The following is a 26,570-nucleotide window of genomic DNA, read 5'->3' on the forward strand; positions in this document are numbered from 1 at the left end:
AGATGTTCCTCTCATAAAGGCCTTGCAGAGCTTGTGAGACATTATGCTAGAATTAAACATACCGATATGAAAATTAGAAATGGCAGCTAGCTGTACTCTAATGGTAGCGGAAGCCACACCAGACTGAAAAAGTTGTGCTAGAAATTCAAGAATTTCATGGACTGGGGCTGAGAAAGGATCCAAATTTCTAGATTCTGCCCAGTAAGAAAACCGTTTCCATTTACTAGCATACGTTTTCCTCATAGTAGACTTATGTGAGGAAACAATAATATTACGGACTGCTGGGGTGATACTGGAAAGCCTGGCTAAGGTTGGGAGTGTGTGAGCTGGACAGTTTGAAAGGATTGGTGCAATCTGTCTGATTAATGAATCAGATGATCTGAAACTGGGTCCAGAATCCACTGTTGATCCAGAAGGTGGAGGTGCAGGAATGGGAACCATATCTGTCAAGGCCAATATGGGACAATGAGGATCATTTTGCAACCCAACGATTTTGCTTTCTGTATGAGTCTTGGTATTAGGGGAAAAGGGAGAAAAGTGTAAAGGAGTCCCTGAGGCCAATTGTGGACTAGAGCATCTCTGGGTATATGACCTGGAAGAGGAAGTAAGGAGAAGTAGCTGCTGTATTTGTTGTTGAGAGGAGTGGCAAATAGATCGCAGCAAAGCTGTCCCCATTTGCGGAAGATAAGATCCGCTACTTCCTGACTCAGAGACCACTCATGAGGCATGAGGATAGCTCTGCTGAGCCTGTCCGCTATGACGTTAGATTTCCCAGGGATGTGCGTAGCTATCAGAAAACGTTGGGAGGAAATCGCCCATTGCCACAGTCTGAGTGCTTCTCGACACAAGGGGTAAGACCTGGTCCCGCCCTATTTGTTGATGTACCACACCACTGACATGTTGTCCGTTTGGATTGCAATGGTCCCAGAAGGAAGAGAGTCTTGAAGGGCTTGCAATGCTAGGAGCACCACTCTCATTTCTAGGACATTGATATGCAGATGGTACTCACAAGGTTGCCAAGTGCCTTGGACTGTCCTGCCTAGATAATGCCCCACCCTATCAGGGAAGCGTCCGTGGTCACTGTGGCTACCGGAGGGGGTTGTATGAAAGGTCTGCCCTGAATCACTAGTGGGGAGACTGTCCACCAAGAAAGGTGCCTTTTGCATGTTTCTGTGATCAGAATCATGTGAGACATGGGTAGCTCCTGGAAAGACCACTGCGTGAAAAGAAGCCACTGAAGGATTCTCATGTGGAAAAGCACTAATGGGACAAGAAAAATGGCAGCTGCCATGGAGCCTAGAGCTTGGAGGACATATCTGACTTGAATCCTTTTGCTCTGCATTAGAATTAACACTTGTTGATGAATAGTGGAAACTCTTTCCTATGGTAATCTTGCAAACATTTCTTTTGTGTTTAATTCTGCTTCTATGTATGTGACAGACTGACAGGGCAATGAGGCAGATTTTTCAAAATTTACTATAATGCCTAGTTGAGTGCATAATGTGATTGTATAATCCCGTGCCTCTAAGAGTTGATGCCTGGTGGTAGCAGTCAAGAGCCAGTCGTCTAGATCGGGAAACACCTGGAATCCTTGACGCCTCAGGTGAGCTGTGACTACTGCCATACACTTGGTGAACACCCTGGGGGCTGAGGTGAGACCAAAGGGCAGAGCTCTGAACTGGTAATGACTGGCCCCTACCCGGAAGCGAAGAAATCTCCTGGAGTGTCTGTCCATCTTGATATGGTAGTACGCGTCCTGAAGATCTATCGAGCACATCCAATTGTCCTGACCCAGAAAAGGGAAAATGGACTGCAGTGTCACCATCCAGAACTTTTCTTTTCGTACAGATTTGTTCAATCTGCTGAGATCCAGTATTGGTCTCCAGTCCCCTGTCTTTTTTGGGACAAAAAAGAATCTTGAGTAAGTTCCGGATCCTAGTTGGTCTGCGGGGACTTCTTGAATGACTCTTTTTTCTAGCAGTCTTGAAACTTCTGTGACTGCTTGATCCCTTAGATTGGGTGGGACATCTGGGATGGACTTTTTTGATTCTATGGAGGATTGATGGAAGGGAATTTTGTAACCTCCGGATATAATGGATAGTACCCATCTGTCTCTTGTTATATTTTGCCAGGCTTTTGGGTACAGCAAAAGTCTTCCCCCGACTGCCTCCAGAGGTGAGCAGTTGGGCAACCCTTCAGGGATGCTGGAAGGGCTTGTCAGAGAAGGTTTCTCTGTCACCCTGGTTTTGCGGTCCCCCTCTGCCACGAGGGCAGCGTCTGTTATTGCTGTTTCTCCCTCTGCCCCTGAGGGAAAAATCACCACGTGTGTCAGGCAAGGGTCCCTGGGATTTTCGGAATCACATCTTTCCGCTTTTCTGACCCTTGGGATAAGGTCTGGAAGGGGTGGAAAAACAGACTCCCACGGCAGAGAGAGTCTTGCCTTCCTGCTCACACCTGGTCAACGTGTCTTTCACCTGAGGCCCAAAGAGAAAGGAGCCATCAAAGGGAGTATTGGTGAAGGACTCTCGAAAGGGTTCCGCAAACTGACACAGCTGCATCCAAGCATGTCTCCTGAGAGCCACACCTGTCCCTGTGGCTCTGCTCGCTCCATCGGCTGCATAGGAAATCAGCTTCACGGAGGAGTTGATTATGGAATTAAGAGTCGCAAGCTGAGAAGCTAATTTGGCTGGTACTCCCTCAGCTGTAGGATCTTGAAGGGTATCTCCAAGCTCTTTCAGGAGATCCCTTTGAAGACGTGTAAAATGGCATTGATAGTTCAGAGACCTCACTGAAAAGGTCGCTGAAGCAAACATGCGCTTTCCATATCTGTCCATCGTCCGAGACTCTTTGTTTGGAGGATGAACAGATGAAGTGGTTTCTGCTAACTCTTTCTTGTTGGCTGCTGCTACCACCATGGCATCAACGGGCACACCTTTGGAGAGGAATTGTTTGTCCTGGTGGGGCTGTAATAAATTTGTTTGGTCTCCTTGGAGTAGGTTCCACAGAATCTGGAGCTGACCAAGCCTTTCGAGCCACTACAGACATGAGTGGATCGAAAGGAGGAGATACCCAGGAGGTGGAAGGTCGGGAACCAAATGCGTCCAGGTATACAGACTCGTCCTCGGTAGGGGCTAGGGAAGTCCAGTCCCCCCTCTGTCTAAGCATTTCAAGGATGTCCAAAAAGGAAACATCTTCAGAGGGGGACCTTGGGAACCCTTACGATTCATCCATGTCTGTATCTGAGGTGACAGACTCAGGGGAGTCTATGTGCTTCCTCTTGCACTTCTTCTTCCAGGTAGGCTCTTCCGAGTGATCAGGGGAGGCTTTGGAAGAACAGTGATCACCAAATGGGGTGTCCTGAGGCATAGGTTCCCTAAGCTTGGGGTCTGGAAGAGGAGTAGATGTTGAAACAGACACCACAGGGGGTGGAGCCGATGGAGCTGGCAGTAGAGCTGTTTCGGGGGACAGCACACTCCGCATGACCTCGAAGGTGTCCTGACCTCTAGGCAGACAAAGCTCCGGCTCCGAAGAGACAGGAGTCCTTCTCCATGTCGAGGGTGACGGCTCCGAGGCCGATGTTGGAGCCGAGCTCACCTGCGTCGAAGCTCCGAGGGGGAGAACGGGCTCGGACAAGGGTCCGATGCCACTTCCCCCCTCGGAGCCAATGAGGGAGCCCCAGCACCCAGATCCCTCGATAGAAAGTACAATCGAGGTAATCAGAGCCGACGTCGGAACCAAAGGAGAGATGATGATCGGTGTCGACTATTCTACTACCTGCAGATCCATGGTCTCCGGCTCCGAGCTAAATGTAGTCGGAGAAGGAACGGAAATAGAGGCAGTTGGAGCCGATACCTGCTGAGGTGGGCTGGACATTAATTTTGCCAGTGCCTGTGACTTAAGCAACCTACTTACTACTCTCTCCACATCATGATCCGATAATCTAGAGGATCGAGAGGAGTGGGAAGAATGATGGCTACGTTCACTCTGTAACAAGGGTGACTGAGGTGCCGAGTGGATGGGTTCCAAAGACGGAGACCTCAGTCCCTTATGGCTCCGAGATGGCTCCAAAATAGCAGATGGAGCCGACGGAGGAGTTGCCTTGTCGGTGCCGGCCGGCACCGACATACTTGGTTGGTTAAGTAAAGGAGTTGGTTCCGAAGGTGGAGCCGACGGCTTGACAGACTTAGGGGATTTCGCTGGCTGAGTACTTTTAGCCGGAGAATCCTGAGGCTTCAATAATCCCTGAAGGATTAATTTGTTTTTGTGCTCCTGCAGGACCCTTGGACTAAAAGCGTGACATATAGAACAGGAGTCCTGCAGGTGAACAGCGCCCAAACAATATACACAACTAGTGTGCCCATCTGTCAGAGACATTTTCTGACAGCATGAGTCACACTTTTTGAAGCCAGATACCTTGGTATCTTTAGACATTTTCCTAACAACAACAAACTAAAGAACCACAATAACAATAAGAAAATGTTATATTACTAAACTAAGAAACAGACAGTCTTTTTTTTTTTTTTTTTTTTACAGTTAAGGAACAGAAAGGAGGGCCTCTAATTTAAATGGCTGTCCTAAAGAAACAGAAGGCCTGCGAGTTATGGGCGAGACCAAACAAAGCTACAACACACAGGATAAAGTACTATATCTAGACAAAAACTTGATAAATTTTTAAGAATAAACAACAATTATAATAATAGAAAAAGGTATATTACAACTTAACATTAGTGCTTCTCCCACCAGAGGAGACGGAAACTACAGTGTCAGCAGAATTTCTGGATATCAGACACCTGAGAAGAATCTCACTTAAAGTATTCCATCATTCTAGCTATTGTGTCCCCAAAAGACAATTCCTCAAAACATGACTCAGGGCTGATGGACTCCTCTTCATTAGAACCATAAGCCAAAGGCAAATGCATCTGAGAAAAATAACACAGAGACTCATCATCAGAATCTGAATCCTCCATCTCTGGAATCTGGGAACCTAGGCCATTCAGAAGGAGTTGAAGTTCAAGGGGGAGTATGCACAGAAACCCCTGGGAAAGCTTCAGGTCATTAGGGCATTACACAGGCCCAGAGTAAACTCCTGCTATTCCCTTTGAGGATCCTTAGGGCATACAGCAGAATGCTTAGTCTTCTGCTTTTTCTTGGTGATGACATCAGCCTAACAAACACTGAAGCTTCAAAACCCTGACGGGATTCAATAACAGTACCCAGAACCTCTTCCCTGACCAGAATCTTTGGAATCTCTCTAAGACCCTCTGTGATAATCAGCTAATGTTCTCCTTCGATGCCCACAGCAGATGCTTACAAAGCCTCAGAATACGTGCAAAAGGAAGGATCCAGCTGGCCTTTGATGGGGTTGTGGCAGAGGAATCCAAAGTAGATACCGGATGGCCTACAGAGCTATCACCCACTTCTAGAGAAATGTCCAGTGGAGGCTGGACAGCAAAGAATTCGGCAGAGATTTCTTGGCCTTCTTCTCACTTAATGATAGTCCCTCAGAGTTAATCACCTCTGCCATGCTACCCTGGGCTAACTGTTTCAGCCTCTGGTTCTCAAGATAAATAGCTAGGGAAGGCAACTGACTTCTGAGAGCCTTGAGCACAAACGTCTTACAAATGCAACAAGATGTATGGTCATGGGAAACACCCAAACAAAAAAGACACTGTTCGTGACAATCCTTATGGGGAAACTGTCTCTCACACTGACATCTTCCCTTCTGGATGACAAACTCTAGGTAATCATAAGAGAACAAGACAAAAAGTAAAAGAAAAAAGACCCCCAACAAAGGGGCACCTATCTGATGACTTGGTATTCAGTACAGCACAATAGCATTCAGACCAATGATGGCGTTCAGACTGGCAGCAAAGACATTCTGGGTAATTGTGTCCGTACATCACCTTTACGTCCTATGCCCTGTACAAGAGCATATGTGTGACATACAGAGCATATAAGATCTAAAGGCTTTGGCATACTGGCTGGACTTTAAGCTATCCTTGGCGGGAGAACCCAAAGGTGAAGAATATTGCAACAGTGATACAGAAGGACTTCTATTTTTCCTGTGAAAAAAAAGCTGCTTGAGGTGACCAGTTGCCAATCCCAAGAACACAATCCTGTGTGAGGAAGTCAAGAAAGACTTTTGAATGTTCTCTTGGAATCCCAAATTGCGCAACAGATCTCTCACCAAGAGAAAGATTCCCGACAATGTGAAAAAGTCTCTGCAGAGATAAACAAGTCATCTAAATATGGAAAAATGTGGACACCCTATAGGCTGCAATGAGCTATAACTGGAGCTAGATACTCTGTAAACACTCCTGGTACAGTGGACAGTCCAAATAGCAAGGCAGAGACCTGATAATGTGAGCCAGACACACAAAACCTTAAGAAATGTCTGAAGTTTGGATGAATGTGATAAGCATCTTTTAAGTCTAGTGTTGTCAGAAACATGAAAGAGGAAGAGGAGGTACAAACAGGCTTAGGAAAGAAAGATCCGGTACACGTCTCCAAGAATTTCCTTTCTTTCACACTAGGAACATCCTTGAATAAAAAACGTTCCCACCTTGGATCGAGAAACTGGTTCTATCACTCCTTTGAACAGCATGTTATGAAGAACCATTGGAAACAAAGAAGTTTGATCTGGAGAATGAGGAATAACCCCTTGGAAAAGAGGAATTTCCTCCCTCTGCTATCTGTAATTTTGGTGAATGATTTTTCAGAACCCATTTGTCTAAAATTACCTGTTGCCAAAGAGGAAAATGGAGATTCACACTTTTTGGAAGAAAAAAGGGGCCAGGGTGGAAGAAGTTCACAAGGTCTCTTGAACAGTCATTCAGACTTGTTGGACTGTCCGTGGTTCTGGGATATTCGAGATTTCTTTTTGAAACACCCTTGCCATCTCCTCTTAAAAGTCTGTTTACCTCTATTTTGTTGAGACTGTTTATTCTGTTTCTTTTTTTTGGCCAAAAATTGGATGAGGGGGTTAGAAAATCCATTGGAAATTTTGGAAAAGAAAAGCTGAAAACATCTTAGAGAATCCTTGGATCAGCTTGCTCTTTTCATCATACTTTTTGATCACCTTTGAAGCAGAGGGGCCAAACACTAAATCTCTATCCAACATAAAATATAAAATCAAATTTTTAACATCATCTGGGAAGTTCTGAGAATGCAGCCATGCAAACCTCCTCAAAACAGTACCAGTGGCGAAGTCCTGTAAGAAGTGTCAGAGTCAAACATTCTGTAAACAATCAGTAGAGACCTGTGCAAGAGAAGTAACTAAGTTATTTAAATCAAAATTTTCCTTAGCAGAAGAATTTCCAGATAAAACATTCCTCATACTTTCACAACTTTAACATCTGAGCCTGACAATTCAAAATTCTGAAAATCAAAGTTGCAGAAGTATACACTTCTTTCTCATACATATCAAGTTCCCCATCCTTATCATAAAAACTAGGACTGGAATTAACTAAGTGCTTAACAGCAGTGGGATCAACTAAAGCTATAGCAGCTGAGACAGATTTGGGAATAGTGTATAAAAATGTAAAGGCCCAAGAACTTTATATGTTCTAAATGCCTTTTTAGGGGGAGCTGACTACCAGGAAAACTGCAGGCAGTAGAGCACACATCCTCTAAAGGAGACAGAACAGAAAGAATGGTTACAGGTTCTGGAAAATCCTTCTATAACAAATCATAGTATTGTCCAAGGGACTGAGAAACCACTGAAAACACTGGCACATTCTAGCAACAGTCTTAGGAGAAAGAGAACCCCTGCATGGAGAATTGGAAACTGAGCTTTCCTCTAAGTCTGAATCAGAAATCTGAGGAAAAAAGAGTTTTGCCCATCCTTGCATCTTCCTTTTCAGATTCAGAATCTTGAATCTATTCAGGAAAATATGAATCATTCTTTATTTTACCAGAAACTACTTTACAAGAAGGATCAATAGCCTGAATTAAACCAAGAGCTAGAGTTAAAAAACTACTCATATCCAAAAAAAACTAAGGAGGAGTAGATAGCATGAGTTATCTGTTTCTTTTTGACAGGAAAAATGGTGCCAGCCATGTTACTAATGGCAGCAACAGCTTCTCCAGGGATGGGCACAGCATTCTGACACAAAAGGAAAACCTTCCCCATTCCCTCTTCCAGGGCCAACAAGAGTGGCTCTCCCTTGCCCATCGAGGTGACCTCAACAGCTGCAGAGGACATGGCTAACCCGTGTCCATAGTGGCTGTAGGTGCTACACTCGAGGGACACAGAGTAAAAGATGAGTGGTCTAAGGTACAACAAATTCCTGCATCAGTCACCCACCTGCAGCTGAGGCAAACTGCTAGCCTGCTGTGGTGGTAAAGGCTGCTTGTTTATTTAGCTATTTATTTATTTGAGGCTGGAAGAAGGACCAACTGTGGGACTGCTAGTGTGTTACATGGTCAAGCTGAAAATGGTACTTTTTTCCTGGAAAGAGGAGCAGCAGTTGTCAGTAAACACTACCAGTCCACAAAAGTTACTTTTCTGATAAGATAACATTAAAAAGCACTTTATAACACTGTGCCAACCCCACAAAAGTAAAATAAACACAATTTCTCCACAGAAAAATGTTTTCAGTTACTTTACACTGTTTTTAAACTGACTGCAAAAAACAAAGACTCTGTTTAAAGTACATCACAATCTCTGACAGTCCTATAAAACACAACAGTCCTAGCTTTAAAATAGCTTTCTTGAAGAGGAAAGGCATAAGACACAAACAAAATTAAGAAATGAAAGTTTTTTCCCCCCAAAGAGAACTTATGTCAACTGGCAATCCTCAAAAGCCTCAGAGGAGACTACTGTTCAATGGCAGTAAATCTCTGAAAGGCTTCACACCTAAACCTGTCTTTCAGTCAGCTCAGCTCAAGCTGCCTGACAGCTTGGGCTTGTGGAAGGTGCCCTGAAAGCTGATATAACCCATAAAGCTAAGGCTACTGAAGCAGTAATCAATATGATGAACACCTTAAGCCTGTGTGAAAAAGTCAAAAAAGACTTTTGAATGTTTTATTGGAACCCCCGTGGAAGGTACTCTGAAAGCTGACATAACCCATAAAGCTAAAGTTACTGCAGCAGTAATCAATGTGATGAACATCATAAGCCTGTGTGAAAAAGTCAAAAAAGACTTTTGAATGTTCTATTGGAACCCTTGCTTGGGTAAGATGCCTCTCACCCAAGCGACAGATTCCTGATACTTTGACTCTGTAAAGCTAAGCAAGTCATTGAATATGGAAAAAAATGTAGATAGCTGTTAACCTGCAATAAACTCTAACTGGCGCTAGACACATTGTGAGCACTCCTGGTGCAGTGGATAGCCGAGAAGGTAAAGCAGAGAACTGATAATGTGATCTAGACACACAAAACCTTATGAAATGCCTGACGTCTGGAAGAAAAGGGATGTGATATCTTTTTTTTAAATCTAGTGTTACTAGGAAACTTGAATGAGGAAGAAGAGGTAACAGACTGTGAAGTGACATCATTTTGAACTTGGGCACTATCACAAACTGGTATATGAAAGAAAGACCCAGAAATAGTCTCCAGGCATTTTCTTTCTTTGGTGATAAAAAACATCACTGAATAAAAACTTTTCCCCAACTAAGAAGGAGGAACTAGTTCTATCACTCCCTGGGACAGCATGTAATGAATGACAGGTGGAAATAGAAGAGTCTGGTCTGGAGAAGAAATTACCCCCTGGAAAGGAGGAATTTCCTCCGACTACCATCTCTAACCTTGATGAATAATCTTCAGAACTCATCAATGTGAAACTATTTGTTGCCAAACAAAAAAGTGAAGATCTAGACTTTCTGGAAGGGGGCTACAAGGGCCCTTAAACAGTCATTCTGACTTGCTGGACTGTCCTTGTTTTCCAAATTATTTTTGGAATGCTTTGCTATTTCTTCTTCTTAAACATCTGTTTACCTGCATTTTGTAGAGACTGTTTGTTTGTTTGTTCATAGGTTGGTACTAGGCTATCAGCCCTAGGGCCTATACAAGCCTAGCCATAAAAATTCCCTGGATATGTTTTCCCACAATATTTACTTCCCTGCATCCCTGTCTGGCAGGGCGACTGATGTGATCCCCGGGGCGAATTTCCTCTCTCCCATCCAATCGTCAAGGTTCCTTTTGAAGAGGGCCAAGGAGGCACTCTGCTTGACATGTATGAGCAGTCTATTCCAGAGTATGGGCAGTCTCTGGGTCAGGAACCTATCCCTCCAGCATGTTTTGTTCATTGTGATGACAAGGTTTAGATCCCTGGAGCATGTGGCTCTGAGGGATTGGGATTTTTTTAAGTGGAGCATGTCCAACAGCTCAGGGTTTGACATGGCCTTGTATGTTAAGCAGAGATCGCCTCCAAGTACACAATATGCCAAAGAGTATAGCTGGAGTTGTTTTAGACGGTCAGCATAGGGCATCTGCTTTAGGCCTGTGATTCTTTTATTGAGGAATTTCTGCGGCCTTTCCAGCTGTTGCAGATGTCTTGTAAGGTACATACCAAACGGGGCGTTGTACTCTATAATGGGTCTAATAAGGGATGAGTACAGTGGGACAATGACCTCCTTTTTTCTGGATGAAAAGCCTTTAGTGATGAGGTGTGCCACATAGAAGGATTTCCTGACTGTTGTGGTGATGTGGTTATCGAAGGTGAGACCACTGTCCACCTGTGTCCCCAAGTCTCTCATCACACTTTCTGTGTTTAGTGTACTGCCACCTATGTGGTAATTCATGGGTATATGGTTTTTCCCAAAGGGGACAACTATACATTATATGTTTATTTATTTATTTTTTGCCAAAACTGCATGAGGTGTTAAAGAATCCCTTAGAAAATTTGGAAAAGGAGGTCTGAAAAATCTGAGTCCATGTATCAACTTACCCATTCACCACAGTTTCTGATCACCTCTACAGCAGAGGAACCAACAAGATTTAAAATCTCATTTGTACATTTCTGAGGTTCTAAGAACTCAGACATGCAAACCTCCTCAAAACAGTATAATTGGCCATAGCCCTGGAAGTAGTATCAACTGAGTCATATAGACACTTTGTAAACAATGATTTATGACATGTACAATTGAGGAAACTAAATTATTTAAAGTAGATTTTCCTCGCAAGAAGAAGCTGCAGGCAAAACATTCATCACACGTTCATAATTAGTCAGAATAAACTTCAACATATGAGCTTGACAATTCAAAATTCTGAAAACAAAGTTGCAGAAGCATACGCTTTTCCCCCAAAGTTATCAATAATCTTCCTATTGTTTTAGGAAGAGTGGGATTGTCATTAACCAAATCTTTAGCAGCAGTAAAATTAACTAAAGCTATAGCTGAGTTAGGTTTAGGAATGGTGTATAAAAAAAATTAAAAGACAGAGGAACTCCATACAATCTTGCCTGCACCTTTTAGGGGCAGTATGTTGACTACCAGGAAAACTGCATGTAGTGATGTACACATCATCCTATGCAGAGGGCAAAGGACAGATGATAGAATGTTCTAGAAATTCCATTTATAACCACTCAAAGTTATTTCCAGAGGGATTGAAAAACCTCAGTGTTTTCCCACTGAAAATACTGGCAACTTTTGGAAATAGTCTCAGAAAAAGAGAAACCCTCGTAGGGAGAATCAGATGCCACACTCTCCTCTGAATCTGAATCAGAAGTCTGTGGAGAAACCCCTGTATCTGTCCCTTTTGTCCAGATTTAGAATCTTGAATCTTCTTTCTTTTACTAGAAACCACCTTATAAGAAGGATCAATAGCCTGAATCAGACCCTGAGCAAGACCTAATAAACAACTCCTATCCAGGAAAATTTGAGCAGGAGCATATATATGTTCAGTTTTCTGTTTCTTTTTGACAGGCAAAGTGCAACCAATAGGGCTGTTAATGGCACCAGCTGCTTCCCAGGCATGTGCATAACATTCTGACTAAACACAGAAACAGTCCTTCCTCCATCTCCCAGGACCAACAAGAGTGGCTTTCCCTTGTCCACTGAGGGGACCCTAACAGCCACAGAAGACATGTATAACCACTGGTCCATAGTGGCTGTAGGTGCTAAGCCAGAGGGTTCCAGGGTAAAAGAACCAGCTTTGGCCACAACAGAGCCACTCACCTGTGGCTGAGGCAAATGGCTAGCCTGCTGTGGTGGCAAAGGCTGTTTGCTTAACTCTTTCTTCTTGTGGTTGGAAGAAGGACCGAACATGGCACTGGTAGTTTATTTCATGGTCAAGCAGAGAATGGTGCCTCTTTCCCAGGGAAAACAATCAGCAAAAGATGATCAAAAGTAAAAGTCTTTAAAAGTAACTTTTAACAAAAAAAAACAATAATCACTTTAGAACACTTTGCTTGCCCTAAAAAGTAAAATAAACACACTTTCTCCAAGAAAAAAACGGTTTTCAATTAATTTAAACAACTTTTCAACTGACAGGAAAAAAGTGCACTCTTATTTAAAACTACAATACAGTCTTGTGACAGTCCATTAAAACACAAACTCCTAGAAGGAAAATAACTCTTCTACCCAGGAAAGTACATTTAAACAATACATTTGTAAATATGGAAGTTTTTTTCCCCAAATAGAACTTATCTGCCCTGCAACAGAACACTATAAGCAAACCATTGATGCTTGAAAGCTCTCTTCGACAGCAGGAAAACTCCGAAGGGCTTGCTGATCAAACCTGTCTTTTTAGAGAGGTAAGCTCAAGCTGCCCAGTGTTTTGAACAGATGGAAGTTGTCCTGAAACTTTGAAAGCTGGCCAGCTGTTATATCCTTGGAAGGATACAACCCATATAACTAAAGCTACTGCAGCAGTGATCAATATGATGAGCATCAGGAGCTGCATGTAAGCCCCTGTGCAAAGGAGGCATCTGCAGACTACATATTAAAACAAAGCTGTTGTGACAACAGAAGCACACAAGAAGCAGCTACAAATGCATATGATGGATTCTAAAATAAAAGGAAACTTCACAATGTATTGGCAAGCAATTGCTATGGAAATTTAAGAGTTCAACTTGATATATATATATATATATATATATATATATATATATACACACACATATATATATATATATACAGATATATACATATATATATATATATATATATATATATATATATATATATATATATTATATATAAATATTAATATATGCAGAGAAAAATGGTTCTTGAGCATATCCAATAGGACCAAACAGGAAACCACCCAAGGATGCTGTATCAAGGATAGAAAGGCACATTTTCTGACAAAGTGGGTCTTTTTCTAACATGCAGAGAGCATCTGAGACAAGGAATAAAAAATATTCAATATAATAAGCAGCAGTGGAGACAAAACCCAGCAGGACAATGAATAATAATACTGACATATTTCAAACTGATGAGGCTAACAGCCAAAGCACTGAAGCAGCAAAAAAATATATATATATCTGTGGAGAAAAAACTTTGCAATGGAGAATGGAAAATGGTCAAGGCAATTTAAGCCAAACAACACAACATTTACAACAAGCAGCTTGGGCCACCTACAGAGCATACTATAATAGATGGATACGTCAACAGACGGTATAAATTTTAGGTGCCAAGCATTCCAAATATCTGGTGGTATCAGCCTTGAAAAGACTCGCACAGAGAGACCACTATAAAATTCAGATTTTGTTTTCTTTTCCATTTCCTCACATTATAAGTCATTGCACTGACTTACCTCAGGGTAAACATTGAAACGCTTCAATGTGTTGATCACCAATGGATATTCTGTTAATCTGTCATTCATGATTTCGTTTAAGCCATTCCAAAGTGAAGGTGCCTCAACAATAGTTTTGAAGTAGGAGTAATAAAGACCCTGAAAAGCAAAATAATAAAATAATTCTTGACAGTAACAGGAAAAAAACAGATACCAAAAGGTGCATATTTAACAATACAATTTTATTATTTGTAAATAAGTCTAAATTGCTTAATATACAGACATCAGCATCAGACCTTTAAAAAAGTTACTGTCGTATAGCTACAGTTTTACAAGATGCATTCTTTCACAGACCTACTGATCATATAACTTACCTCAGAGTTCAAATTAGTTTTAATAAATATGAACTACAGGTATAATAAATGTCACATTATTTTAGATGTGCAACCCATTAGCTGAATGCATTAAATTCATTTAAAACCAAATAAACAAATCATAAATAAGTATTAACGTAATTTGAAAGAGAGATAAAACATGTAATAAGATGTACAGTATATTTTTACAGTAAGACAGGTATGATTCTTCATTAATTTATTGTAGCATTTTAAAGAGAAAAATCTATGCAGAGTTCACAGTTTAGTGGTATTGTCTCTAACAGGCAAACAGAACAAACACACAAATACTGTACCAAGATTTGCAGATAGTCATAATTTTTATATCAGGATAGTGAGGTAAGCTAGCTCAGTCACAAAATCCAGAAGTCTTTCCAAACCACAATTAATATCAAGAGGTGCTGCTGGATTAAATGTATCCAACTGCCAGCCACTACCAACAGCAAATTCTCAGCCCTAAGTAGTGGAAATACAGGATTGACAGTACCTACTAGAACAAGAAAGGATTAAAAATATCATCACTAAAAAGATGCTGGCAGTTCTCCTGATGGTTATCTTCAACAGATCACTGGCCAGTACAAAAATACCCGAGGAGTGGAACACAGCAAGTGTCATGCCCTTTCACAATGGGAGAGTAGTACAGATTTGGGGATCTACAAATCTATCTGCCTAAGAACTGTGGCAGAGAAAGTAGTAGACAATATCCTGAGGGTCTGTCTGACAAGTCTTCTTGAATAACAACACTCTCAAGGGCAACAACTAACAATGGCTCCTTGCAGGAAGGATCTACCAATCAAGTTAGTGCATTACAGGCAAATGTGGCAAGACAGTACCAGTAAACATTATCAACTGGAACTTCACCAAGGCTTTCAAATTCAGTCCTACACACAATACAGGCAGCTTAATGGAAAACAGGAGGAGCTTGGGGTAAGACCAAGACTGAGGAACTGGATTGGGCACAGCTGAAAGAAGCATGTAGAGGGTTGTGGTGACAGGTGAAACATTGGGCATAAGGAAAGTGGCCAATAGAGTACTGCAGGTTCAGTCTTGTGTCCAGTGCTCTCCAGTGATTTGTTTCAGATGTAGCTGAGGGAACAGAGAAGGGGATTAACATTTTTCACTGATTCCACAAAGACAGGTGCAGCAGTAGGGGATTGCAGAATAGTGTAAAGAAGGATTTGGAAAAGCTGACCAAGCTGAGAACAGTTGAGGTTCTCTGCAGAAAATTGTAAAGTACTACACCTGAGCCACAACAACCCTGGTGTGAAGTTTCAGATGACAAGTGTGAACATGATGGCAAAGGAAGAGTAAAGGGATGTGGGAATAGTGATCTCAACATGACTGGACAACCAGCAGCATAGTCAGAGCACAGTGGTAGCAAAAACAGAATACTTATGATGACAGTGGAGTCAACAGTAGTAACAATAATAACAGTAGTAGTAATAACAATAACACTAATAATAATAAAACAACAAGTGCAGCCAAAACTTCATTAACAATCTAGTGCCTTGGTCTCAACAGACCTGCCAGATTTCAAACAAAACACTCAAATTATATATAAAGAATACTAATTAAAAACAATAAAAACTACCGAATCAAATACAAACAAAAAATTAAATTGATTTCCAATTAAGATCTTTACTAAGATCATTAGATCTTAAAGTATTACATTTCAAAATTAATTGTGCTTCCTTTTTTTCTAAAATATTCCTCATCATACAATCATCGCAAACATTCATTCCTACTTGACATACGACACTGGCAAACAGACTTCCATATTACTATTACATTTATTTTTAAAATAAATATATAAGATTCCTGTACTGGCATTGCACAAGAGCAACATTTGTAGCAATCCTCCTAAGGTACATTCACATATAATGAACATGAATAAATAAGAGAATACAATACAATACCAAACAATACAATATAATGCAATGCAAAGCAGTGAACAACTAAGTTATTGCACTTGGGTATATTGCACATGAAAGGAATAAAGGAAGGTGCACATGAATGTAAACATACACCTTATAGTGTAAATGACTTATCTGTACACAATGTGAATATTTATCAGTGTTTAGTTCACATATGGCTCTGGGATGGAAACTGTTCTTAAGTCTGTTTTCCTGAGATGGAATGGACCTGAACCATCTGCCAGAAGGCAGCAGCTCAAACAGGTGATGTTCAGGGTGAGAAGGGTCTTTTAAGATGTTGGTTGCTCTACTGAGACAGCGAGAGCTGAAGAATTCCTCAAAAGAGGGCAGTGAGCAGCCAGTGATTTTCTGGGCAGAGTTAATGATCCTTGAAGGGCCTTCCTGTCTGCTGCTGAGTTGTTGGCATACCATGTGGAAATGCAGTTTTTCAGCACACTTTCAATAAAACAGTGGTAAAAAGACACCAGTACCTTCTCTTGCAGGTTGTTTATCCTGAGGATCTTCAGGAAATGGAGTCTCTGCTGTGCCTTCTTGACTGCCTCCGTGGTGTTTATGGACCAAGAGAGATCTTCTGCCACATGCACCTAGAAACTTGAAGGTAAGAACCCTTTCCACACCGTCTCCATTGACATATTATTGGTTTGTGATGTGCGTTGTGCCTCCAGAAATCTATTATAAGTTCTTTTGTTTTGGCAGAGTTCAGGGCAAGGTTGTTCTCAGTACACCATGCAGCCAGTCTTTGAACTTCATCTCTATATGCTGTCTTGTCTCCTCCTGAAATAAGTCCAACTACTCTGGTGTTGTCTGCAAACTTAATGATGATATTAGTAGAATGACAGGGGACACAGTCATGGGTGTAAAGAGTTTACAGAAGGGGACTCAGCACATAGCCTTGTGGGACACCAGTGTTTAGCTTGAGAGTGCAGGAGAGGTACAGGCTTAATCTAACCATCTGAGGATGGTTAGCCAAAAAGTCTTTAATCCAACAGTAGGCAAATTCTGAAAGTCCTAGGACATCATTTTAGTGACCAGTCTATCCAGGATAAATGTGTTAAAAGCTGAATTAAAGTCTACAAAGAGCATCCTCACATAGCTCCCCTGCTGCTCAAGATGACAAAGTGCAGTGTGTAATGCAGTGGAGATGGACTCTTCTGTAGACCTATTTGCTCTGTAAGTATACTGGTGTGTATCTGAGATAACTGGGAAACTGTCCTTGATTTGTCACAGAACCAATTGTTCAAAACACTTCATGACTACTGATGACAGGTTGCTTTGGCAGTGGAATGACAGTAGTTGGGTTCAGACAGGCTGGAATAGTAGACTTAGATAGAGACTGGTTGAAGATTTTTCATCAAGGCCAGCAGCCTTTCTTGGATTAACCACTTTGAGCACACATCTTACATCATGCTCTGGTACTGTGAAGGTGTGGTTATAGGAGGCTGGTATAGATGACGTGAGACTGCTGTGGCCTATCTGCTGGTGTCTAGGTATAGCTGTCTCTGCTGCTTCCACCTTAAAATGGGCAAGGAAATAATTAAGTTTCTCTCCATCAACAGCTATACAGTTACTGCTTTTATGACTGATGATGTGCTGAATACTTTGCCATAGTTGTCGTGGGTCCTTGTTGATAAAGTGGACTTCTATCTTCCCTTTTATAGGCTGCTTTAGCCACTCTGATGGCTTTCTTTAGGGTGGCTCTAGCCACACTGTAAAGGACTCTGCTGCCAGACCTGAAGGCTGTATTGTGGTGCTTAAGAACAGATCTGACCTCCTACACCACTGAGGGCTTCTGATTAGGGCACACACGAATGTGCTTACTGACAGTGACATTGTCAACACAGGTTTTTATGTAGCAGAGTACCATTGATGTCTACTCTTTCAGATCCTGATCCTTGAAAATGTCCTAATTAGTGCTTTCAAAGCAATCCTGTAGCTGTGAGAGTGCACCTTCTGGCCATATTTTAACAATCTTTGTAGTAATCTGGTCTTTTCTCCTATGAGGAGAGTATGCTGGAGTCAGGAGTACTGACAAATGGTCTGACTGGCCTAGATGAGGCAGCTGCTTTGCCTATAGCCTTCCTTGACATTTGAGTAGGCCTTGCCTGGTGTATTTTCCTCCCTGGTTGCACATTTGATGCGTTGATGAAATTTGGGCAGAACTGACTAAGTCCGTAAACAGCAACTGGACCATAATCAACACCATTCTTAACATCAATGAGATGCTCCTACAACCTGTTTCTTAATTTCCTTTTAGTTTCAGCAACACAAAACAGCCTGCAATGACATCTCAGAGCATAATGTACTCTATCTAAATCACAATTATATTGCAAAATTGTTTCAAATTTCTTGTCATAGATATCTCTGAGTCATAACAAACTGATAGCTAATACTCTTAGCACAGGGGTATGTACCCATGTAGTTCAAATCTATGGTTTCAGTACTCTTGGAAACACTAAAATACTGTATACCTTATAACTAGTCACACATATTTTTCTCTCTTCTATATTAAAAAAAATAAATAAATAAGCAGACTAGAAAAATAAATATTTATAACAGACATCATCCATAATAATAATCCAAGATTTTCTAAAGGTCTTTTTCATATGTCCAGAAAACAAATCATACTCAATAACATAAAACAATTTATTCTTGAAATTATTATCAAACTTCCAAAACACTTGCTATTTTTCTGAAAAATGATTTTTAACTTGAAACTTATCCACACAGGAAGTTTTGTAGTGCTCAATGTCTGCCTCACAATATCCCTTACAATAAAATAAATAAAAGAAATTTCAGTAGCTTCTAAGTCAGACCACAATGAGAACATACACTCCTAGCTCTACAACATTCATCATAATAGAAATGTATTATAGTATGCGCAGGATGAAAATTAGTTCCATACAAGAATGAATCAGAACTTCCCTGTTTATGAAACATTATGAAACATTTCAGATCCAATAGTTAAACCACTAACACCAAATAAGTTAACATCCCAAAAATGAATATTCTGATAAGTACTTTTTATATAAAATTTAAACAAGCTCTATTACTTTGAATACCTCTAAAAACTGAAAACACGTTATAGCCAAGGGAGCTTCCTTTAACTACTAAAGGAATATCATAGATAAACTGAAGAAAAAAATAAGAATCAGTACACACATATTCCACCTCAAATAGCCCAATCAATAAATTTGCATAGAAAGGGGTATTGCTGTACCTTTTATTTGACTAAAAACAGTAATTATGTATTTACCCTAACAATGGATCCTTTCATCTGTGTCCATAAGATACACCTTGTAGATTCTACAGCTCCTTGTCGTACATGATCCAACACAGCAGTGCTCTAGCTTTGAGGTCCTTAAAACTTTTTTTCCCTTCCATAAGCTTCTAGGATAGCTACTGTCTTCTGATTGAGTTTGCTGACTGCATAAGACTAACAGACAGCCAAAGCAGGATCAGTACTGTGGAGGCCTGGACTAGTCTCTCAGATCTTTAGCTGGAAGATAATTAGCCAGTGGGATGGAAGGAGGGAAGTTGTATCAGATGTACATGGATGAAAGGATCCAGAGTTATTTTAAATATATAACTATCTTATCCTAATCATCCAGTCTGTCTAATTTGACTTGTGGGTCAAAATCTCAAGCTACCTATCATCATGGGTAGAATCATGACAGGAACCTATTTAAGACAGTGGTCCCAAAGGAAACCTCACATCTAGATTTAACCTCTACTGTTATTGCTTAGTAACAGTAAGCAGACCAGGTTGCTACAACACAATTTCATCTACTAAAGATTTATGGAAGAAAAACATTGATGAAGATATAGACTTCAAGGAATGAGCTTTTAGTTTTGATGTCAGGGTTTTGTAGTGACAGGAATGCAGAAAAGAATTACAAACAGCCATCTGGATAGTAAAACTCTGGAAACCTTCTTACCGAGTTTAATCAGAGCAAAGGATTCATACAGCATAGAATCATTTCTAGAGGAATTTGTTCTATGTAGTTAAAATCTCAACTGCACGTGAACATTCAGCATGTGAAAAATATACTCCTCTCTGTTGGTACTGTTTGGGAAGAGAACTGGTAAACTGATTTGCTGGTTCAGATTAAGCTGCAATTTCACTTTAGGAACAAAGGGTGGATTTGTTCAGAAAGATAATTTGTTCTTCAGAAAAATCAAGTGAGATGGATCAGCAGACAAGGCCTGTAGTTCCAAAAACCCTCCTAGCTAAAAGTTATTGCAACCAAAAATAGGGTTTTCCAGGACAAATATTTCAAAAAGTGTCATAGAAGTAGGTTTAAAGGAAGCCCTTGTCAGGGCCTCTAGTCGAAAACTGAAGTCACAAGGAGGAAATGGTTCCTTCACAGGTCGTTGGAGAAGAAAAACACCTTCAGGAAGGCTTTACATATTCTATGAAAAGCTAAGGAATGGGAATTGAAACCAATACAGTAATTACATTGGCTGCCAGCAGTACCTTGATAGACAACAGTTACTAAAACCTGCATCAAATAAATCTGACAGAAATTGTAAAATATCCAGAATAGAAGGGTCACTGTCTAAATCTGTTGTCCAAATAATAAAATGCTTCCACTTGCTACAATAAACTTTGTAGATGGATTCTTTTTGGGACATCCAGATAACCTCCTGAAACAGGGAAAATTCCTTGTCCATTATGGGAATTGGTTAAACCATAAGGTTAACTTGAGATTGAGAATGTCTCAGTGAGGCTTCCTGAACAGGTGAACAGGTGAGATAAGAAGGTCCTGTTGAGGATCTAGAAGCCATGGTTGCTTCTTGAGATGAGTCTTTAGAAGAGGAAACCAAATTCGCCAAAGCCAACATGGGGAAATGAGGATCACTGTGACTTTGCATACTGCTCTCTGTAGAAATCTGGATATTAAGGGAACCACAGGAAAAGCATACAAAATGTCAGAATGCCACTGTCCATCAACAACAACCCTCTAGCTGAATCAGGACAAAATATCTGGCATTGATAAGGGAGGAAATGAACTGGAGAATGGCTGTCCCCAGCAATCGAAAATCTGTTGGACAATCGCAGGATTGAGGGATCATTCGAGAAGCATCAAAATGTATCTGCTGAGCCAATCTGCAGAGTAGTTGAACCTCTTGGGAATATACATTGCTACAAGAAAGGAATGCAAAGCAATCACCCATGACCTCCCCACATAGGGGATAAAATATGGTTCCATGTCCATCTGAATAAGGCAAGATTTCTTGAAATCCCCTCAACACAAGGAGGACAGCTCTCATCTCCAGGATGTTTATGTGAAGGTTGGCCTCTAGGTGATTTCACGTCCCTTAGGCACTCCTCTTCTCATACCACCCCCCCCCCCCAGCTCAAAGAGGATGTGTCAGTGTTGTTCACTGCTGCAGGACAGCTCATGAGGAAGGGTCTTCCTGTGTGAATGTTGGGAGAAGTTAGTCATGATCTGAGATGACTCCTTCATGACTGGGTAATGATGACTGGATAAGAAGGATGATGTGTCAGTTGGGACCACAGAGCTCTGAGGAACCACTGCAAAATCTGTATGTGTAAGCAAGGGAACTGCATTATGACGACTGCTGAAACCATTAAGCCTAGAACCCGTAGTACCAAATCTGCAGGAGGCAAGTCATGATTCAAGACTGAGTGAACTGCACCTTTAAAAGACTGAATTATTTGTGCTTGAAATGATATGATGCACTTTGTAGTATCCAGATGGTATTCAATAAATAAGATGGACAAAGTGAGATGCAGGTGTGATTTGTCATAGCTTACAGATATGTCCAAGGATAGACAGAGCTGAAACAAATAGCCTCTGACCATAAATAGAAATTCTGTTGTTGCAGCAGTGAGGATCCAATCATCAAAATATGGAAAACATCAATCTCCCTGAGCTGCATATGGACTGTGACAATAGACTTGCACTTGATAAACATTTGGGGGGGGGGGCTGGGATGAGACCAAAGGGCATGTCTCTGAAATTCAAGTGACTGGCTCCTATATGGAAGCACATAAATCTTCTGGTTGACTTTTCCATTTTGATGTGGAGGAAAGACTCCTGAAGATCTGCTTATATATGCAACTGTTTGCCTGTGAAGACATGGCAAAATCACCTGCACAATAGCCATTCTGAATGGGGTCGTTATTTAGAGGTTTAGGCACTGAGATCTAGAATCAACCTGAGGTCAATGTTTTTTTTTTTAAACCAAAATGAATTTGGAATAAACAACCTGAACCTATCTAGTCTGGTGGGACCTCTTGAATGGCTCTTTTTTGCAACAGAGAATGAATTTTTATTTTTCTGCTTTTAGCTGATGGGGTGGTACATCTGGTAGTGACTGTTCCTGGGTGAGGGAGAATGGGAAATGCAACTGTATTGCCTCAGGATATTACCCTTCCTACCCACAAATCCTGTGTGATGGTCATCCATGCAGATGAATACAGAGACTGACGCCTCCCCAACAGCCTCCATAGGGGAGCAGTTGGAGAAACCCTTCAGGGATGGTACTACAGTTTGTCTAAAAAAGGACCCTCCATCCCAGATTCTGCAAGCCACAATGACCTCTGGGTTGGCATCAATTAGAGGAGGCAAATTTGCTTCAAGTTGCTTAGTACAATCTGGTGTAGGCAACTTTCTCAAAGAGGCAACATCTTGTTCAGCTACATCTCTTTGACAACTACATCTCTTTGGAGATGGTTCATGTGAGTGGCATACTTCAAAGCCCTAAAGGCAAACGTACCTGAGACATGCATCAGCTCACCATATTCTACCCATTGCCCTGGATTCTCTACTGTGCGGGTGGACAGAGGCTGACTCATCCCATCTCCCTCATCAATTCCAGGCTTCTGCTAAAGATGACAACTTCTGCTGTGGATTGGGAGGTGCCCTCTCTATCATCCAATTGGTGTCTGAAGTAAACAACTCTGATGGGGAGTCAGTGGGCCTCCTCTAACACATCATCTTACAAGGGAGGCATCAGGTGGAGCTAAGTCTAAGTCTGTGGAGGAGTCTGACAGCTACTGAGCTGGTTTCTTGAAGTTATATGCTCTGCTCTGACTCCGGACAGTATGACAAGAGAGCTGAAAAGAGTGTCAAGTGTCAAGGGATGAAGCTAAGACCAATGACGTCTGCACTGAAGTTCTTGGAGGGAAAGCTATAATCCTCTCTATGATCTCCAGTGCCAACCCAATGTCTGATGGAACCAATATCCCTAACCTGGATCTGCAATCATCCTGTCTGAGCTGGACAAAGTGGCACCGAGGACGTCCCAGGAGATGACACTCTGAAAGGTCTCAAGAAGGAGATCAGTACTGACAACTGGAAGGTCAGAGACCCAGACACTGTCAATGGAACCAAACAGGTTGACATCAATGAGGATGGCAAAGACATGGCATTCAGTGCATATTCTTGAGATCATCTCAGTTCAGAGGGTCTCACTGTGAAATGAATCTGACAAAGAGGCTCAACACCAAAGCTCAAAGACTGATTGGAGACAAACATAGGGTCCAGGATTTTTCTGTGCCCCAAGACCACAGGTGACAAAGCATACAAAGCATAAACTGAGGAAGAAGCAAGGACAGGAAGGGAAAGGTCAGCCAGATCCTCCCTTGACACAGAAGGAGGGTGGGATGACATCCATCTCAATGAGAGTTTTTCAACAACTCCCTGAGCATATATTCCCAACTTATGTCCAAAATAACTTCAGAAGGATCTAAAGGACCTGAGAAATGAAACAAGAGACCTGGAGAGAGAGAAATCTAAAAAGTTTCCTTTCAGATGAAGTTCCTTCTGGTGTGTTTCCTTGGATACTTATCTGGTATACTAATAGGTTCCAACTGTACTGAAGCTAAAGACGTTGACTTCTCAGAGGAAGCAAGGGATGTCTGCTCCTGCTTTGGTACCTTCACGGATGAAGAAGTTCTGGCATTGTCCATTTTTCTTTTCTTGGTATCTGGATCATTCTCCATCACCATTCTCATATCTATCCTTTTGTTTCTTCTTGTCTTTGTCTTTCCTAGGTCTATCACCCGAAGGATTGGGGGAAGTAAGCCTTTCACTATTAATTTGTTCCTTTTATCCACCAGCGATACAGGGACAAAAGCCCTACAAATAGAACAATTGGAATGTAAATGCTCTGGGCTCAGGGGATACCATACAAATGCTGTGAGCATCTTGGGGGCTGGATTTTATGGCAGCATTTGATACATTTTGAAAACATTTTATCTGCGTTCTCCATACTACTAAGCAGAAAAACAGAGACACACACACCCTCACTCAACAACTTAAAATATCAAAGATATGCAAAAAAACTTCTTTTGAATATAAAGAAATAATAAGACTAGAAGCCAGAAGGCCTCCCACCTATGCACTGCAAAATAAAGGAAGGAAAAGGAAGAACAAATTAACTCTGACTGCTGAAGGATCTCTAAAAATATAAAAAAACTTTAGAAGAAGACTCTAAGATCACAATAACTTGGAATACAACTAATTATCAAGAAATAATGTAAAGGCTGAACACTTAGCAGCACTGGATGTAACAGTATGTGATGGAAGCAAATGAGATCTGAAGAGAGTAGCTACACTAGGGGATATGGGAAGGAAAAAAGTTGGAAGGAGCTTAAAGCTAGAGCAGTGTGCAGTGGTTGAGATCAGAAAAAGCAACTCAAGGGCCCACACATTGGATTAGACAGAATGGATGATTAGGATAGACTATTACTAAAAACAGCAACAACAAGTATTTTTCAAACAAAATTCTACAAGCTCCAGAATCATCTGCATTCTAGGTAGTCCCCTTAATAAATAGAATACAGACTTACGGCTATCCTTTTGATTAATACAAGTTTATAAACTAGTATCATCAACAGTAACAAAAACACATCATTTTGCTAAACTGTATTAGAACACTTGTCAAACGACATAAAAGTATCTCATATATATGAAAATAACTATACAACCACTAAGAATGTAGTGTGTAAACTTACCAGCCTGTTCCAGAAGGGTAAAAATAACAATAATAATAATAATAGTAATAGTCCTCCCTGGAGGAAATAAACAATAAAACACAATCATCCTAGGGTTCAAAGTTATCAAATATTTAACATTTTTTTATTTAAATAACATAGTGCTACATCCCTGTGTATCAAACTCTGTAAATTCTGCTGAACAGCTGAATATTTATCAAATTCAACTGTTTTATAAGTAAAATCTTCAGATAAATGTCTTAAATGGAAATCTAAATACTGTGTGTCTGAGGGCTTAAATACAATCTACTGTTAGTAATTTCTTGTAAAGTGTATCATTCATTTCTAGATAAATTATAATAAAAATGATTTTCACTTTTAAACTTTTTGAAACATAGATGAATATCCAGAATTGTAAGTTTAGCATGTGGTATGGAAGTCTACATGGAGTAGATGAAAGCGCTTAACTCATATGTAAAAGACAACATATTTTTAATTTTTTATTATTTTATAATAAACGGATTTACCGGAATATCGGTTGGTGTGCAGTGCAGTTATATGCGGAGTCTGTGAACAGAAACTGGTGTTTTTTTTGTTATGTGGTATGGAATGTCATACCTCTAGCAGCCTATACACATCCTTGCATTCCAAAGCATTTTCTGAAAAATCAACTTAAAAGGCATAAGATAGACAAATGCAAATATTTTGTGAACAGTAAAAGCTATTTAAACTGTACAAATAGCAATGCCATCAGCAGGAAGTATTTACAGTGCATTCATAGTCTTTCCATAAATACTTTATCATAATGCACATATACCCAGAAAAAGTTATGTACTCACCATAACGTTCCATGTTTGTAGTCCATCTCGCCCTTCATTCTTACATATGGGTTTGGAGCTGATCCTCCGCTTTGACTCGGCTGATTACAAAGCTCGAAGTCTCTTAGTTGGCTCGTGGCAAGGTAGGTATCCCATACTGCACTAGTAAGAATCCCCAGATCTTGTTTGCTGCTGTCTAAAAAAGTGACAGAAGGTATTTCCACAAGGAACAACAAAGATGAAAGGTCTCCACCCTAAGGAAGATAGATACTATCTTGTCTCCAGATCCTCCAAGGATACATGGACAGGGGTAGGTGAGTAGGTTCGTAAGAATGAAGGGCGAGATGTACTACAAACTTGGAATCTTATGGTGAGTACATAACTTCTTTATGTTCTGTAGTCTTATCTCACCTTCATTCTTACATATGGGACAGTGTGTCCCTAGCACCTTTTTCTAGAGTGGCTCATGGGAATATACTCCTAAGAACTGTGGAACCAAAGGAGGCTCTACCCCTGGAGGCCAAGTCCAATTTGTAATGAGCAATAAAGGTATGAGGGGTAGTCCAAGTTGCTGCTACACATATACTGTCAATTGGAATTCTGGCTTGAAAGGCAGCAGATGTGGATACGGATCTGGTAGAATGAGCTTTAATTTTAAACGGGAGTTCTTTGCCATTAGAAGAGTAAATAAAAGATATACAATTTGAAATCCAGTTTGATAATGTTATCTTGGAGACTGGCATACCTCTTCTTGTTTCAGAAAAAGATACAAACAATTGGTCT

General features: G+C 40.9%; 1 protein-coding gene across 1 annotated transcript in view; it reads right to left on the reverse strand.

The window, feature by feature from the left end:
- DPY19L1 (dpy-19 like C-mannosyltransferase 1) overlaps positions 1-26,570 on the reverse strand; it is a 2,139,210-nt gene that overhangs the window by 1,612,049 nt on the left and 500,591 nt on the right. The window contains exon 4 of the mRNA XM_044065091.1: positions 13,700-13,837. Within this exon, the coding sequence (XP_043921026.1) occupies positions 13,700-13,837 (138 nt within the window). The remainder of the gene's footprint in view (positions 1-13,699; positions 13,838-26,570) is intronic.

The sequence above is a fragment of the Protopterus annectens genome, chromosome 3.part0 (assembly GCF_019279795.1).
Source record: "Protopterus annectens isolate FY-2018-M chromosome 3.part0, PAN1.0, whole genome shotgun sequence".
NCBI lineage: Eukaryota > Metazoa > Chordata > Ceratodontiformes > Protopteridae > Protopterus > Protopterus annectens.